At 44.1% G+C, this 18,991-nt stretch overlaps 1 protein-coding gene across 3 annotated transcripts in view; it reads right to left on the bottom strand.

The window, feature by feature from the left end:
- LOC129695498 (coronin-2A-like) overlaps positions 1-18,991 on the bottom strand; it is a 122,886-nt gene that overhangs the window by 25,978 nt on the left and 77,917 nt on the right. For 2 of the 3 annotated variants that reach the window (XM_055632473.1, XM_055632474.1), the window contains 3 exons: positions 5,403-5,603; positions 1,677-1,793; positions 353-502 (listed from right to left, as the gene is read on the bottom strand). In XM_055632473.1, the coding sequence (XP_055488448.1) occupies positions 353-502; positions 1,677-1,793; positions 5,403-5,603 (468 nt within the window). Of the gene's footprint in view, positions 1-352; positions 503-1,676; positions 1,794-5,402; positions 5,604-17,447; positions 17,690-18,991 lie in introns of those variants that run through there. The other variant, XM_055632475.1, reaches the window with a different exon arrangement.

Raw genomic sequence — 18,991 nt, 5'->3', positions numbered from 1 at the left:
CTGTGTGATTATGAGACAAATAAATGCCCAGCAAGAAATCAAGACATAACCTGGAAGGTCTACAGAGATTTGCTGTCCCTGTCTAGCTTTTGAAGCAAGCAAGCTTCTGTAGTTTAGAGAAGTACTACCTCACTGGTGAACTTTGAACTACCTTTAACCAGACTCAATCATACACTAAATGTTGAGCCCTTTATCCTTTATCTGTGTACTGTGGACTGCTGAATTGAAATCATGAATAGTCTTTTCTTTGACTGGATAAAACTCGCCCAAACAAAAGCGTTTTACTGTAACTTGGTTCATGTGACAACAGTAAACAAAACTAAAGCTACGTTTTCCAGAGTTCCCCTCTTACCCGGTAATCGTATCCAGCACTGAACAAGATGTCCCTGGCGGTCGGATGCCATTCAATAATCCCCACTCTTCGTGAATGGGAATGGAGGTCTTGTTTTGAAGTAGTTATGTTTTTCGTGACGCCATGTTTCGGAATGTCCCATATCTTAACCTGCCCCATCGGCAAAACACAAATTTACAAGACCAGCTGTCAAAGAGAGCGCTTTCGGGCAAACCTCGAGACATTTGGCGAAGCAAGTCACAACCAGTCACATCCTTTAGGCAACCCCACAACAACAAATTGCATTTGGGGAAGTCCAGAAAAAGGGGTCACAGTTTACGGATAAGGGGTAAATCTTTTAGGACCGAGATGAGAAAAACATTTTTCACACATAGAGTGGTGAATCTCTGGAATTCTCTGCCACAGAAGGTATTTGAGGCCAGTTCATTGGCTATATTTAATAGGGAGTTAGATGTGGCCCTTGTGGCTAAAGGGATCAGGGGGTATGGAGAGAAGGCAGGTACAGGATACTGAGTTGGATGATCAGCCATGATCATATTGAATGGCGGTGCAGGCTCGAAGGGCCGAATGACCTACTCCTGCACCTATTTTCCATGTTTCTATGTACAAGTATAACTCTTTCTATAGAATACACCGCGCAAGGTGGTGCATGGGAACAATTGTGCAGAAGGTGGCGCTGCTGCTTCAGCTCCAGCATCCTAAACTGTTGGTTAAGGTTTGATCCTAAAATCTTGGGTAGAACTTGTACCTTCTCCTTGACAGTCTCCCAAGTGCTGCGATTTCCTCCCACATCCATTGATGTATTGTAATACATCAATGTATGTAAATGTACCCCTAGTGTGCAGGTGATTGGCAGAATCTAAGAGGAACTCATTGAAATGAGAAAATAATTTAAAAGAGGGTGCTAATGGAGGATTAATCAACATGGTGCTTGTTAGCTGGCACCGACTCTTTGGGCCGAAGGGCCTTTTCCACATTGTATCCCTGTGACAATGAATGAATTGGAACAATTGATGTGTTCGGCAACAGACGAACTGACTGAAGACTGACAATGTCACCTCCATCAAATTAGCCATTAAATAACTTGAGAGTTAAAATAATTCCAACTGATGTTCGTATTTCACATCATTCTTGTCCTTCCCTTCACTGTTCCTAATGTATATTCAATTAATTCCTGAGAATTTCACTGCAGTGAGGCTTGAGTATGAAATGTTAAAAACTTCTGCAACAAACAAAATCATGAAATGCTTCAACCACCAATTGTCATTGTGATCCTTCCCTCTCGGCTGTAAACGGACAGAAAGAAGAGAACCCGCAGGCTTACCGTGCTGTCCTCTGAACTAGAAGCAATGACGTAGTCGTCAAATGGATTCCATTTGATGTCCAACACATTTCCTTTGTGACCACAGACCTTTGGCTGATGTGGATCGATCTTTCCTGTCTATTACAGAATTATTCATGTTAACATCTTTTGCTCAACAAAATCCTGAAAAAATGGAGAGATTAAATAAAGAGCCATCTCCTCAAGGTCACATTGTGTGATCATGAAATGCACAGCCGACGAAGGAGGGGAAATGCAAAGGGAAATGTCAGAACACACAGCAGTTGCAACTTGTACAGTGACTTGTCCGCACCATTGACAAATTATCTCTTAAAATGCGTTTGTTAAAATAAGCAGGCTCAATCACGGGCTCATTCTAACCAGCTTTAATGCAGGTTATGAGTCTAAGATTTATTCCTGCTGATGCCAACATTGTATTGACAATTTAAATCTATTTTTAGTTTGGCTCCACTGGGATCTTAGAAAAAATATGCCAGTCTACAGTGTAAACAAGCTACAGACTAATAAGTATAAAAAAGAAACGTACAGCGTCCTCCTGATTTCAAATTATCTCAAAGCCAATAATATACTTTCTTTTAAGTGTAGTCCCCACGGCATGCGAGAAAAGGCAGATCATTAGCTCCTGTAAATAGCAATGAGGTAATGACTCTGTCATCTGTTTATGGTAAGATAACTCAAGAGTTCCTCTTCTCTTTGGAAAAGTGCTGAGAGATTTTTACCTGCATGTAACCTATTGGCTTTAGTTTAGTGACATGTGTAAAAAGTATCACTCATGCCACGGTGCAGCTCACTCTCATTGTCACACCATGTTGTCAACCTGGATTCTATGGTCTGGTCACTGCAGTAGAACCTGACCACAAGCAGTGCTGAAATACTCCAAACAACTATCCACCAAACTCCAGCCACAGACCAGGGAGAGATGGTAGCCTCACTCACACGCACACACACACCAAACAAAAAGTAAACAATCTTCTCAAACCAAGACAATGCAGAAGATAAATTACACTGGGCCCTAAAAATATTCACAAATAACCCTTCATTACCACCAACCACACCACAACACAAAGAGAATTACAATTTTCAAATTGAGACCCAGAGGGGCAGTGAAATTTGAACGATGTATATCAATATACATTAACTAAACCCTTGTTATAATGGACCATATGGTGGGGGAATGGTGTCCGTTATTGCCGATTGTCTACTATAACCGACTAAGACATATGTCATTTCAAGTGTAGAGACCCAACAATAAAATTTAGATTGAGCAAGAACTACACTGACAGAAGTGCCTTTGTTCAATTAAACCAAAGCCTTACCTGCTCTGAGCTACAAAGCTCCAAGGTCTCAATATAGGGCAGCACAGCAGTGCAGAGGTAGAGTTGTTATCTTAAAATGCCTGAGACCCGGTTCAATCCTGACAACGGGTGCTTTCTATATGGAGTTTGTACGTTCTCCCGGTGACCGCGTGGGTTTTCTCCGGTTGCTCCGACTTCCTCCCAAGCTCCATAGGCATACTCGTTTGTACATTAATTGGCTTTGGGAAAATTGTAAATCGTCCCTAGTGTATGGTGTGAACGCTGGTTGGCGTGGACTTGATGGGCCGAAGGGCCTGTTTCCGCACTGTATCTCTAAACTAAACTAAACTAAAAAAAAGCAGAAAAGCAGTATCTAGAATTTACGTAGAGAAACGGGCATTCAGTCCAAATGGGGCTGTTGTTTGTCCTTCACATGAGCCCCCACACCTCACTTTACTTCAGTTTATACTTTGCCCTCTGTTACTTTCTCCCAAAGGTACATCAAGCTGCACCTGGGCCAATCCCATGAACAATTCATTTTTCCATTTAGATGCAGAGGGCAGCTACCCAACCAAAGTCATGTTTGTGCCAAGGCCAGGTTGGGATTAATTGTGAGACAGTCAGGTTTTAAAGTGGGTTATGAATGAAGCATCTGCAGAAAACTTGTTGCAAAAATGAATTATTTAGTCCACAGAGCCAAATTCCCACAGTTGTCCCCATCACCTATACCTACTGACACTTGGACCATTGACAAAACAGGTGGCCAGGTGGCCAAATTTGCACCTCATTCTAAGAATAATGTCACTCTCAACTACATCGACTGATGAGATTCACTTCAGACTATGGAAAAGGTTAGCAGACCAGAATTTGGGACATTAAATATGATGCACTCACTGAAAATTTTGAAAAGGAATTCAGGAAAAGCTCTGACCAGGAAGTGGGAAGAACATGGACCATGTTCACCATGAGTGGCGAAGACAAATGGAAAAGATGTATTTAAGGGGAATCTGGATAAGGGTGAGGGGTGGAAGGGAAAAAGTGGTTTACTTCCCTCATTAATGGGATGTAGGCATCAATGCCCAATTGATCATGGCAGCTCATAATGCCCTTGTCCCACTTAGGAAACCTGAACGGAAACCTCTGGAGACTTTGCGCCCCACCCAAGGTTCCCGTGCGGTTCCCGGAGGTTTTTGTCAGTCTCCCTACCTGCTTCCACTACCTGCAACCTCCGGCAACCACCTGCAACCTCCTGGAACCGCACGGAAACCTTGGGTGGGGCGCAAAGTCTCCAGAGGTTTCCGTTCAGGTTTCCTAAGTGGGACAGGGGCATAATAACAATACTTTTCAACTGCTACAACTGATTTTCACTGGGCAGCTTGCTGGACAGTTTCTGAAGGTAATTATCAGTTCACCTTATTTCTGCTGGCCTGATATTAAATATAGGCAGGCTGAGTCAGGCTGGAATTTTTTTTTTTCATTCCATGGACACTGGTGAATAAGGACTTCTCAAATAATCCAACACTTTTATGACCACCATTGTTGAAATATTTAAATTCAATTTTAATTTAATTTTTAACTACAATTTCTCAGTTGTTATGTTGGGATTTGAATTCTGGTCTTTGGGGAATTATTATTCCAACCATCTGGATTAGTAACCGAGTAATGTAACCACATTGCTAAATGCCTTATAGAACAGTACAGCATAGGAACAGGCCCTTCGACCCACAATGTTTGCACTGAACATGATGCCACATTACTAATCTCCTCTGCCTGCATGTGATCCTTATATCTCCATTCCCTGCGTATCCATGTGGCCATCTAAAAGCCTCTTAAATGCCACTATCCAATCTCCACTACCTCCACAGTCACCCTTGGCAGCACATTCCAGACATCTAATAGACAATAGACAATAGATGCAGGAGTAGGCCATTCGGCTCTTCAGGCCAGCACAGCCATTCAATCCGCACCCCGTTCCTGCCTTCTCCTCATATCCCGACTACGCTATTTTTAAGAACCCTGTCTAGCTCTCTCTTGACCACTTCCTGCATTAAAAATCATGCCCTGCACATCTCCTTTCAAATTTGCCTAATTTGACTTAAAGTTGTGCCCGCTAGTCTTTGTTAAAAATCAACAAGTTATTGGTTTGCATGGAACCTAAATTTTAAGATGGCAACATTGGGTCAAACAACCTGTTTCCATGAGGTTCACTCAAAATACAAAGTTGAGGTAGTCAGCAAGAAATGCTTCTCTCCATGCTGATTTCATGCTTATTTCCTTCTCAGGTGATTCAAGTAGAAAATAAGTCAATTGGTAGTAAAACGGTACAGACTGAGTGGTGAACAAAGCAGTGTGCCATTAGTCATGAATCAGGTTCTTGCACTTCAAGCCAACAAGGTTTGTAAGCAGTTCCTACCTGGCTGATAGGTAAGACATAGAAAGCTCCTCCTCCTGCACACTCGGTCACAACAGCGATGAACTTTGGGTTTACGGAACAGAAATAGTTGTCTTGAACGCTCCTGGTGATGGAAATCCCATCGTAGCAATTCTCCTTATTGGCGGGCTTCCCGTAGACGTGGCGGAATTTGGAGCTGTGGTAGGGGGGCCGCCATGTCATCTGCAAGACGGAAAGTAACTGGTCGTAACAATGTTTGACAATTAACATGGCTTTCACAACTGCAGGCAATTTACAGGAGTCTTATTAGACGAAGTTGACAAACAGCAAAATAAGAATAAAGGACAGTTTCCTGGATTAATTCACGGGATGCTCTTTAAAAAAAAAAATTCAAAACAGACTTGATTCAAGTAATAAATATATACAATATAGGAACAGTGCAAAAAATTCATCCAACATTCTCAGAGGCTATACAAACATTCAATACTGTTTACACACATTACCCAAATTTCACAAATTTCTCCCCCACCCTTGCCGCTCATGTGGCCCACTGGTGTGGAATCCCTTCCCTTATTTTGAGGGGTGTCACCACACCCTGCCCCCCCATGTCCAGCAGCAGAAGGTCCCTAGACTGTAGTCCTGTCCCACAGAGCCTTGGCATTCACTGCACCAAGCTTCAGGGTGTCCCTCAGCACGTACTCCTGCAGTCTGCAGCGGGCCAGTCGGCAACATTCCCCGATGGACATTCCGCTCCGCTGGGAGGTCAACAAAGCTCGGGCAGACCAAAGAGCATCTTTCACCGAGTTGATGACCTTCCAGCAGCACTCGATGTCAGAATTCACGGGATGCTCACTCAGATACACAGGCTTGTGTTTATCATCCATCCTTAATTGTCCTTCGGTGGCAATTATCCAAGAATCAGGAATCACGAACTGGCTAGAATGAGTAAAAATGGTAATTACTTTCCCTGGAAAGCATGAGTGAATCTTTTGGGGTTTTTAATAGTACCGTTACATGGTCATGGTTACTGTTTATTCTGGATCATTTAATGGATTTAATTTTAAATTGTTTCACTAAGTTAAAGTATTTTGTATGCATGCTGATGGATCAGCAGTTGAATAACTTAATCGTTATGTTCCTGTCAGTTAGTCAGTCATTGCCAACAAGTCAGTGTTGAATCCCATCACGACTCCATCCCCAAGCTGGATTCTTTAACCACACCCATCCACCTTTTCTACCGTTTCCTTCAACTGAGCAAGCACAAGCATCCTCTCCACTCAGTTGTTCATAAGATCAAAAGCCATAAGAGCAGTTAGGCCATTCGGCCCATCGAATCTCCTCTACCATTCAATCATGGCTGATCTATCTCTCATTCTCGGAACGTTCGCACATTACGGAACACACCAGACCAGGGCTAGAGATCCCAGACGGGTGATCAGAGCTCCTCAATCTCTGCAAAAAAGCTTGCCGCAATGGATTTTACACACAAGAAACAAAAATCTTCAATCTCATGAAGAACACACTGTCAGTTTGTCCAGCATTTTTGTCTACCTTCAATTATTCCAGCATAAGCAGTTCCTTCTTAATCAGGTGAATCAATTCGACTCGTCCGGCTGAACTAAAATACTAGGACCTAAAATAATCAGGTGTCGTGGTCAAATAAACTTTATTCTCATTACAGTTTTAGTGGACATTTGTCTGCTCTCAGCTTTGCAAACCTTGTAATGACTGTCAGCATCAGGAGGACTAATGTGGTAACCCAGGACACCATCAATTAGCAGTGACAATATGTTACTGGAGTTTGTTGACAACTTCACATTGAGGGTCTACAGTATCCACCAATCTGTCCCTTGATGTCAAAATTAACACATGCATAGTAGAAGATGTCATTGTTGTCTCCAAGAGTGTAGGCAAGCTGCAAGCTGAAGAAGAATACCAAAGTATATACTAACGTAACACCAAAGTAAATACTAAAGGTGTCCATTTCCCCTGACTCTAATCTAAGGAGGGATCTCGACCCAATACATCATCTATTCCTTTTCTCCAGAGATGCTGTCTGACCCGCTGAGTTACTCTGGCTTTTTGTGTCTAAATAAGGTCAGTATATATCTATCTGGCCAAACCAAGTACAAAAGGTAACAGATTATTGTACAAGTGATCTGATTAAGGCAATTGAATCATCACCCCGTCTGTGAATATCATCTCGCTTGAGATCAAGACCAATGTTACATTAGCCTCCTAGTTCACTGTTAGTCACTATCTGCTACAGTTTAGTGATTTGTCTACATGGGGACTGAAATTGCTTTGCTTATTCAGGGCTTCTGGAATCTAGCCATGAAAAAAATATTCCCACCTCTTTTTTCCTCAGATTCAGAGTGAATCATGTCACACCAGAGCACATTTCACTCATCTGCCACAAATTTGCCTATTATTCATTCTGCCTATACCCTTGTTCGGTTCCTGGTGCTGACTACCCAGCTATCCTACCTCCTAATTTAATCCTATCAAGATAAACTGTTGCTGTCCTACATTCATGAATGTGTGGGAAAACATACACACGGTTCCGGGAAATGCTATTTTTCCTTGTTCTTACATCAGTCATGATCACACACTTCCCTTTCTCTGCAAATTCCAGCCTGATAAAGCCCTGACATGCCTGCACTCCGCTAGTTCTGGGCTTTTCCCGCTCATCCCGTCCCCTTGACCTTGATTTGCCATTCATTGCGAAGGCCGCGGACGCCAATAGATTTAACAAACTCATCAGGAAAGCTGGCTCCGTCCTGGGGGCGGAGTTGGATTCATGGCAGGTGGTCTTGGAGGGGAGAATGCTCCTTAAACTGCGGAGCATCTTGGACAATACAGCTCACCCCCTCCATGACACACTGGCCGACCTGAGGAGCACCTTCAGTAATAGACGGGTTCCACCAGGAAACAGTACAGAACGCCACAGGAGATCCTTCTTCCCTGTGGCTATCAAACTGGACAACTCCTCCCCCTTCTGTCGTGGGGTAGACTGACCCCTCCCCCCCAATCTTTACACACCCAAATGCTTTCCGCTCGTCACTTTAATTTCATGTTTTGTGTATTTTGTGTTTTATGACTGTTGGCAGATCAACTTCTCTCCTGGGATAAAAAAACTTCTATTGTTTTGCATCGTTTTAAAGATCATGGACTCTATCATGGCTCCATTTTCATGCACCAACCCTAGATCCCTTAATACCCCAAAATCTACAGATCATTCCTTTGAACTAACTCAACGACGGAGCCTCCAGCGCAGAGAATTCATAAGATTCTGTGCCATTTTTCCTTTTTTCAGCTCTAAACGGTGTAGCTCACAGTGTGCTTGGTTCTGGACTCCACAGCCAGGGGATACATCCTCCCTGCATGCAACCTGGTGAAGAACTGCGCCAGAGTATAAATCAGGGAGAAAAAACATGCATTGACACATGGACATGCCAAGCTGTAATTCCCCATGGCCTGACCAAGCTGGCCATCCACGAGTCACGGTGCCAGGCGGAAGAGGGCTTTGCCCAAGCCAGATGCTTGCCCCTTTAAGTTCAAGTTCAAGTTCAGGTGAGTTTATTGTCATGTGTCCCTGTATAGGACAATGAAATTCTTGCTTTGCTTCAGCACACAGAACATAGTAGGCATTTACTACAAAACAGATCAGTGTGTCCATATACCATAATATAAATATATACACACATGAATAAATAAACTGATAAAGTGCAAATAACAGATAATAATAATCAGAGTTTTGTTCGAGCCAGGTTTAATAGCCTGATGGCTGTGATTATATGCCTACTCTAATTGATCTTTGCTCTGCTCAAATTCAAAGCTACAGGCACAATAAACTGCTGATAGGCTTGAGAATGCTCTCACACCTACTGCTGTATCGCACAAGGCCTTTGTAAAATGGTGTGGGGGAAGGGAAGGAAAGATAAGATTACAGGTAGGCAGGAAGACATTAACCTAACAGCCAATTTCATATTTCAACACTGGAAATTGACCACCGTTGTTTTAGGAATTCCAACAATTAAGGTTTTCAATCCACGTCTCAGAAATATCAAGTTAGTCAACTGTAGTGTTTGTTCATCCCGATTAAAAGTGTGCAGAAGAAACATGGCGTTCACACGGAGTGGGCCGCTGGAGGCCCTGCAGTAGCCCCGCATCATTCGTCTGCGTCAGCCACTCCTGGAGGTCTCACAAAGATGGGAGGAGCACAAGGATCGGATGTGGTCTGCAGCAACAGTGGAGCACATCGACAGCATCGTCAGGCCTGGCCAACCCCAGCAACACCAAACCAGGGCCACTACCAGAACAACAGGTCTTCAAGGCCATGGTTATACTCTATTTTTTTAGGAACATTGACAATTGAAGGAGACAAGATGGCGGCAGGCACATGGCGACTCTTCGTATACTGCCTCAGTGGAACCTACTATTCGGACACTAGAAGCATCGCACTTGTGTTCTGGGGCATGCTTGTATTGCAAGGTTTTCCTGAATTGTAGCCAAAACAATGAATTTCACTATAGCTACGTAACTGTGACAATAAATTATCGTTGAACCATTGGGAATTGTATCATTCCTTTTTTGGGGCAGAAATGAGTTTGAAAGAAAGGAATTATGACTTCTATTGGGAGGCAATAGTGAGCAACGTCATCTGGGCACAGTCTGGTTCTGTTCAATATTGGACCAAGTGCCTCCACCTCCCAGAGTTAAACATGCTGAGAGGGGAGGTCCAACCTGCCCTCATCCCCATCAAAACCCAGTGTCCTGCGTCTGATGAGGTTCTGAACCCATAAATGACCGAGTATTCTCGAGCAGTGAAGTGGAGACAGGAGCGATGGGCTGGGGGTTTGGGTGGTCTTTACGTTGGCCAGAAAATAAGTGGACCATTTGTGCAATATATCGCACTAGGACCAAGCACAGCCTTCAGAACAGAAAAAATGAAACCATGGCTTGTCATGGGGAAAGTGAATAATTAAAGCAGGTATCGTTTTACCAGGGAGGAAATACATCTTTTAAACAGTGCAGTAGTAGCGTTGGGACATTTAGTGCCATCAAGGGGACTGTGAGTATTCAATTCCCTTTCTGATCAAAGCTGCTGCAGAAAATCTGCAGAGACTGTTGCATTAAATGAAGCTATAATTTACAGGAGCAAACAGAGCATCTCATAAGTGATCTGAGGTATAATTACTGCCCGGAAAACATTCCCACAAGGAAGTATGAACCTGATTGTAGCTCATTTTTAATAACAGTGTCCATCCATTAATGTTAATGTGCATTGAAATTAATAATGGGGTCATACAATTATTCGGCTGAGGAGGAGGCCATTCGGCTCATTATGACACCTGCTGGTTCCTTGAAGTATCTATTGAAGTATTCCCAAGCTGTCACTTTCCCCTTGTTGCCCTAGAAATATTTTTGCTTAAAATATGTCTCTAATTCACTGTTGTAAGTTGCCATTACCTCTGATTCCTCCATTCTCTGGGTTAGCACAAGCAGAAATTGTACTGATTTTCATTAACATAATAAGGTTTTTTGATTTTTAACCAGGTTGAACAGGTTCAGTGCAAAAGCTATACACAAGGAACTGCAGATGCTGGTATACAAAAAAAAACACACAGTGCTGGAGTAGCTCAGCAGGTCAGGGGCACCTCTAAAAAAATATGGATATGTGATGTTTTGGCTCTCAAGAAGGATCCTGACCCGAAACACCACATATCCTGACCCGCTGAGCTACTCTGGCACTTGGTGAATGAACTGGTTTGGCCGGGCTGACGCTAGCACAAGCCAGATTGCCGAGAACTTTGGTCCGGTTATGAATTAGAGCATGTGAATGAGGCTGGCTGTTTAATACAAGACACTGGGAGCAATGTATTGCCAATAGGCACTATTGATTGCATAAGACATTGAACCAAAGTTACCTTGGCTTGACGGAGTGTAAGACATTCTCCAAGGGTTCCCAAAAACTAAAATTGCTCCCTCAACCATCTCTAATTATGTTCAGATTCAGATTCAATTTTAATTGTCATTGTCAGTGTACAGTACAGAGACAACGAAATGCATTTAGCATCTCCCTGGAAGAGCGACATAGCAAATGTTCACACAGTTCTTTGGGATTTTACTGCAAGCAGCTTGAGTGTTTGACTGCATTGTACTGAAGCAACACATTTGAGTACCAAGAACCTCTGATCATCTGCTAGACATGGAAAGGCACTAGTTCATAGGAAGATACAAAACCATGCAAGGAAAACTCAGCAAAATTGTTACGTTAATGGACGAGCCATCCTGAGGCTGGATTAATAGTTGTCTTTTAGAAGAGGTTAGATGTCTGATCAAGGCAGCTGAAGAGTTTACATTCAGATCCTGTTTGGAAATTGCTCGGATCAGCTGGTCACTAAGGTAAGGAAAGCTGCCTTCCTGTACTCAGATATAGCTCAGAGCAACATGGTCATCTTTTGACCACCTGTGAAACAACCATGCAAGCTCTTGCCCAATAACTGTGTCTAGTCATGAAGAGAAGTATAAACAGTACAAAAGGAAATGCAGTCTGCAGATTCGATACCTCTTTTCCAAGGCAGCTCCCAAGGCGGATCACAGAAGACACCCTTCTGCTCCAATTCTATGGGTTCTGAGGTGGCTGGAGGCACAGTGCCAGAAATGTTATCTCTGCCCCAGAAGAAGCAGATGATGAGCAATAGCAAGGATGGCTGGATTGTTTGTGGGGTGTGTGTTTCCATGTCATGTACTTGTGTAAACTGATGGGCAAGGTTGTCAATCCTGAAATCTTCTTCCCCACGTGAGTTGTCATGGACTAGAGATTCCCACTAGTTAGTGTGGATGTCCACAGGAGCTGAGTACAAGGAGGCTCGGAGAATATCCTTCAATTTCCTCCTCTGCAAACCTGACAACCACTTGCATGGCAGGACTTAGAACAATGAGTCTACTTGGGGATACTGGCATTGGGCATCTAGGTGATGTGGTCCCCCAGAGAAGCTGTTTGAGTGCAATTAAGGCCTCGATACCAGAGCTGTGTCCTAGCAGCGAACATTAATATTGATCCACTTATCTTCCCAATGAATCTAGAGGATTTTGCAGAGGCAAGTTGGTGATATCTCTGACCATCTTCAGGGAAGGAGACAAACGTAAATGCAGTAGCTACAAAAGGTACCAATGCTGCCTGTTACAAGGAACATCATCTCCAAATAAGCAGATGATTATTGCCTCAAAAGCAGGTTCAAAAGACATAAAGAAGAGAATAAGGAGAGAAAGAGAAAAATAGATGAATTTCTTGACCCTTTCAAAAGATCAGAGAAAAAGGCATAATGGGCAGAATGGATTCCTAATGTTGTGGGGGTGTATGATTACAAATTGCCTTTCCACAATAACGACTGCAAATAAAGTGGAAAGTTCATTAAAACTATACATGTGAATGTAAGCCACGTAAATCTACATTGCATGCATGATCACGCCACAGTCATTTAATGCCCCTGTGTGGGTGTGCCTGACTAAGTTGTTATAATGAAGATTGCCTGCTGAAAATAAGCAACTGCATGTTCCACCCACCTGATGACATGGCCTTCAGCTCTTATTCCACTCTCTGGCTTGTAACTCTTTCAATCACCCCCTTATAACAGCGACCTCTGCTAATGAACAAGCTATTGTTTAAAGCCATTTGACCGAGGCTATGGTTCAGACTGTAGATGGTGAAAAACAAAGTTGCGTTTCTATCGGGCATTTTACAACCTCAGGCCTTTCGCAAATGTTTCACAGCCAGTGTAGGAAATGCAGGCGGCAAGTGAATAGGTACATGGATAGGAATGGTTTGAGGGACATGGGTCAAAACGCAAGTAAATAGGGATAGTTTAGATGGGCATCTTGGTCAGCATGGATGAGTTTGGCAGAAGGGCCTTTTTCCGTGCTGTATGATTCTATGCTTCAAAGTGAGATAATGAACAAAATGTATTTTGAGGGGGATAAATATTGCCCTCAGGATGCTGGGGAAAGCCCAAAGGTTCTTCCTCAAAAGAGTTTTGCAAGTGCTACCAACCATAGCAATCATTGACATGAATACAAGTTCCTGGTCAATGCCGGGCTATTAATAGTGGGAGCTTTCTGCGGACAAATCAACTGCCCCATTTATTGTGCTACAACAGTGACTACAATTGCTGCGGTAAAATACTTTGTGACCTCCTCGAGTTAAGGATGAATCTTTTGGAATGCATGTTGCTGAAAATGCCATCTGTAATCTAAATTTCCTCTGCTGCCCAGTTCTAATGTAGAAAATATGTCTCCAACACCACAGAACATTAGTGGCAATGCCGCATCATAAAAAGGTTTCAACCTCCCCCGATCCCTGTAATCTCCCCCAACCTGACAACTCTCTCCGATCACGGTGATCCGTCGACTCTGGCCACTTGCAATAATCCCTCCATTTTCAATATTCCACCAACAACAACTATGCCTTCAGCTACCAAAGATCCTATGTTCTGGATCCCCTCTCTAAAGCTCTCTGCCTCCCTTTCTGCTATGGCACTCATGCACCTGAGTTAAAAAGATGCAAATACAAATCCCACTCCCAAGACAAGCTCAACACTCTGGTATGATGTTTTTTAATACTGATGGAGAAACAAACTTTATCTAGTCATTAAACTAAGGTTTCCATTCCACTCCAGAGACCTGAGCATCAAATCTTCAATGAACAAGACAGTATCAAGAGTGTTGGCAACCACTGTTGGAGATGCCATCTTTTGGATGAGAACTTAAACCAGGATCTCATTACCTCTCCCAGATAAAATTCCATATGGTTCTTTGTTCCTATAGGTTTGCAAAGGAACAGGGGAGCTAGTCTGGTATCCTGGTTTACCACTAAATTTGCCTTTTTTTTAATAGGTATATCTGCATCCACACAGCGGGAAACATTCAAAGGAGAAATAAAGAGATAAAGTAGCCCGTCAGGTTCCTGGTAAATCTTTCCCCATTTGCCTTCATGGTTCGGTGCCCAATGGTCCATTTGGCCGTGGTGGACACAATGGCTTGTTGCCATGCAGTATGACACAGTGACTCTCCCAATACATCATCACTCTGGTGTTTGTGGGAGTCTAGTGTGAGCTCATTGGCTGCACCCAGATTACAACAATGAATCTACTACTCAAGTTATTGCTGAAATACTTAGGGAACCTGTGAAAGCCATAAAAATGCTTGTGAAGACATTTAAAACTCTCCTTAAAAACAAAACCCTTTGCTTTGATTTTGTTCCTTCTCTACATGGCTCAAGTGCATTTGCGACCTCTCCTCGGCCATTTACTGTGATAAAAGGAGCTCTATAAACCCAGAGTGTTTTTGTTGCATGCTTCTGGGTGCAAATAGAAGCACTCCCTTTTGTCCTCGGAATGAATGTGTTTGATCCAAATTGGAGGCTGTTCACTGGCCACAGAGTATACGCTGCCTATTTGGAACTGATGCAATGGAATTGAACTAAGAAAAATGTATGCATTGCAAAGAAGGGCTTGGCCTTGATGAAGGTTTTGGAAAGTCACCCATTGTTCAGGAGAGGAGAAACAGTTCGGTGCCTTGTGCTGCCATTATCCCAGCGAGGTCACATGGCAACTCAGATGCATATTTATGAAGCTGGCATCACTCCATCGCATATGAGTAAAAATGTTTGCCAAATTATTCCTGAAAAGTGCTTTTTTAAAATGCTGGAGTAACTCAGCGGGCTAGACAGAACCTCTGGAGAGAAGGAATGGCCGATGTTTCGGGTTAGAACCCTTCTTCAGACTGAAAGAAGATAGTTTCCCCTTCCTTCTCTATCTTTCAATCTGAAGAAGGGTTCCTATTAATTTTCTCCAGTGATGCTGCCTGGCCCGCTGTATTACTCCAGCATTTTGTGTCTATCTTTGGTATAAACCAGCATCTGCAGTTCCTTCCTACACATTTCGAATGTTTACGATGTTGGAATGGGTGCCATTGAAACAAGCTACCTTGTCCTGGATGGTGTCAAACCTCTTCAGGTGGGGAGGAGAGCACTCCATCACTGTCCTGACTAGAACGCTGTGGACTGTGAAAAGGACTTTGAGGGGCAAGCAAAGCGAGTCATCATCACTGTCAATAGGTTTTACAGCAATAGGGTGATTTCCCCAAATGTCAAATGAGCGTAGATCCCCCCTCACTTGACCGAAAATTTTAACTGGAGGACATATCTCACTTCGGTACATGTTAGTGAATGGGGAAACACGCACTTTCCCACCCGTTAAAAACATGGAAAACGGCCGATTTCTGAGCTGAAATTTTCTGTGCAAGTCGGGGTGACCATGAAGCACAGCGACCTAAATTTTCAGGCAAAAAAAAAGATGGAAAGTAAGGTAATTACAAGAGGGAACTGAAGGTGGAAAACAGCGGAAGTGAACAGCCGACATTTGCCGTGGAGATTTAAAGATCCAAAATATCGGGAATTATCGCGTTTGCTCGCTGAATTTCATAAAAAGTAAGTTAATAATGGCGTGTTTCCCCATTCACTAACATGTACCGAAGTGAGATATGTCCTCCAGTTAAAATTTTCGGTCACGTGAGGGGGGGATCTACGCTCATTTGACATTTGGTGAAATCACCCTATGGGTGAAAGTGAAGGATGGATGTGGTGGTTGGGCCAACTTGCAATGAATGCTACATTTCCAAAACACACCCACATGACCTTTGCACCAGCAGTCGGGATTTATACCTCCATTTAAATTTAAACACAAACACTCACAGGCAGAAACAGGCAAAGATCAGTGAATACTAAATGCAGAAATGCTCCCCCCCCCCCCTCTGCCCCACATGGATTCCCACCTATTTCTCCCCCCCCCCCCCCCCCCCCCCCCCTCTGGCTTCGCAACCCGTCACCTATCCACGTTCTCCAGAGATGCTGCCTTATCTGCTGAGTTATTCCAACACTTTTGCACAAATGTTTTGACAGTTATCAAATTAATCTTGTCTTTTCAACACCACGATATAATTTATATCTTTCAAACTCATTAGCTTATCGATCACACGTTTGATCACTTTGACTCCCATCACCTATCAATTTTACTGTTCGTCTACTTCATTCAAACAAATTGACCATTACTAAGTAAAATGTGACAGGTCTGTATATACTTTTCCACCCAGTGTTTTAAAGTGGGGCCAGCATTGGTCGTTCTTACTGCTCACCGGAGAGAACTCAAATGCAAATTGATGCGAGTTAGTGAGAGAACCAGCATGTTTTAGCTTGAGACAGAAGACACTCTTTTGGTATCAGGATGATCAAATATTATCAACGCCCTTTTATTTACCGTTCTTTTACTAAGCAGAGATGCAGGAACCCCTGCATTTACACAATAGCAAGTGGTCCCAAAGTACTTCAAACGAAACCACATGAGAGATGGACACAGGAGGCTACATTTTAAAAGCTTCTTAGAAGCAATGTAAAAGGTGAAACAGGGGAGGGGTTGCCAACGTTAGTGAATCTTCCCTTCTACCTCAGAATCGAAATATATATGTAACGTTCTGCCTGCGCAAGGAGGTTAATGGACGGAAATGTTAACTGGTTTCCCATTTAAAGCATTGACGCGAGTGCTTTAGTTGTCATTTGGTGTTTGGTAAAACACGGTCGATCGAAGAGGAGCCAATCTCTCGCACTGTTCATGGGCTGACGCTAGCCCTAGTGGAGGAGCGAGGTTACACAAGGGGCAGAGCCTAAACCTGGAGGACTGGACAAATCCCATTTACCGGGCCAGAGATCCCCAGAAATTAAAAAAAAAATGACGCTCTCTTAGTTTAAGTACGTACTTTCCCCCCAAGTCGTGTGTAGTAGTAGGTTTTGCTGATTCTGACGCCAGGAGCACTGTGATTTCAGCTTTGCCTACTGTGCACGCGTTAAATACTGAACGCGGAACACATTTTGATTAAAGCGACGGCCCTGGGGTTGGGAACAAGGGATGAACATTTCATGTTTCACAATCCACGAATGCAACAGTATCTCCAAGCACCAACCCGTGCCTGCCTCCGCTAGGGCGTATACTCCAGGCTGCCCACACTTACCCTGCACCGATGGGGAGATGGGCGAGCAGAGAGAGCTGGGGGCAAAGCGGATCAATGATCACCCTCGGCGCGGCTCCTCACTTCTCCTCCCTCGCCCGGCGGCAAGTCATTACCGGCGTCCCTTCGCTATAGGATCTTTGGTCCCTTGCCTTCTACAGCAGAGCTCAGTGGCGGAGCGGATAGAAGCGCTCACTTCAGCCACACACCGGTCAGTCCACACATCCTGTCCTGTGTGTGTGTGTGTGTAGGTGTGTGTAGGTGTGTGTGTGCTGGCCGGTCTCCGCCCGGGCGAGGGTGGAGCCTCGGATCGCGCAGGTAAGCGGGTCATTTGTGAGATTTACACCGAAAGAGGGGGGACGTGAGACACAAGGAGCAGCAGGTGCTGGAATATTGAGTAAAACACACAAGATCTCAGCGGGACGAGGAAGCATCCGGGGGGGGTAGACAGACAGACCGTTTCGGGTCGAGACCCTTCTTCAGACTCCAGTCCACTGTCAGAGTTAGTCCTGCACGTTGTGTTTTACTCCAGGTGAAGTGTGAGCATGGTCACTCTCTTCGCCCTCTCTCTCTCTCTCTCCCCCACCTTCCCTCCAGAGTTTGCTGGCTCCCACACCCGTGCCAAGGATTCCTAGATACAAGCGCATGAATCAAAGCGAGCAGCCATCCCCAGTGCAAGTTATTTGAGCGAGACTTCAATGAAAGAAAGCAGCGGCCGAGCCTGAACTTGCTGCAAATGAACAGTTCAACGCATCGGAGCAGAAACTGGCGCGTTGCTACATCGTTTAGGAAGAGCCCCGGGGCCACGATCAACTTGTGTGCTTCCAGAGTGCAAAAGGAGGTCTCAGATGAAAGCAGTGAGCTGGCGATGCCGCGGCGTGCGGACAGAACTGCTGCAGGGTCAGGTGTGAAGGCAGACACAAGATGGGAAAAATGATGAGTGATGTTTCATCATTCATTCATTCATTCATCATCGGGACCCTTCTTCAGACTCCGCTCAGGAGCCATATGGTGTCATAGTTACAGCGTGGAAACAGTCCCGTCGGCCAACTGGCCCACACTGACCAACATGTCCGAAGATACACTCACAATGCTGGAGTAACTCAGCGGGTCAGGCAACATCTCAGGATAGAAGGAATAGGTGACGTTTCGGGTTCACTGGCCAACATGTCCCATCGACATTAGCCCCACCTGCCTGCGTTCCCTCTAAATATTCCTCTAAATCTGTCCTATCCATGTACTTGTCTAAACGTTTCTGAAACGTTGCGATTGTACCTGCCTCAACTACCTCCTCCGGCAACTCGTTCCATACACCCACCTCCCTTTGTGTGAAAAAGTTCCATACACCCACTCGTTCCATACACCCACCTCCCTTTGTGTGAAAAAGCTACCCCTCAGGATCCTATTAAATCTTTCTCCCCTCACCTTAAACCTCTGTCCTCTGGTTCTGATTCCCCGTCTATATCAAGCAGTGGAGGAGGAGTCCAATTGCACCAGCTTCACAAGCCACTATTTGTTCTTTAATCATTATCTCTAAAACTATAGTC

This window comes from Leucoraja erinacea, chromosome 3, assembly GCF_028641065.1.
Source record: "Leucoraja erinacea ecotype New England chromosome 3, Leri_hhj_1, whole genome shotgun sequence".
NCBI classification, from domain to species: domain Eukaryota; kingdom Metazoa; phylum Chordata; class Chondrichthyes; order Rajiformes; family Rajidae; genus Leucoraja; species Leucoraja erinaceus.
This window is presented reverse-complemented; position numbering and strand designations above follow the sequence as displayed.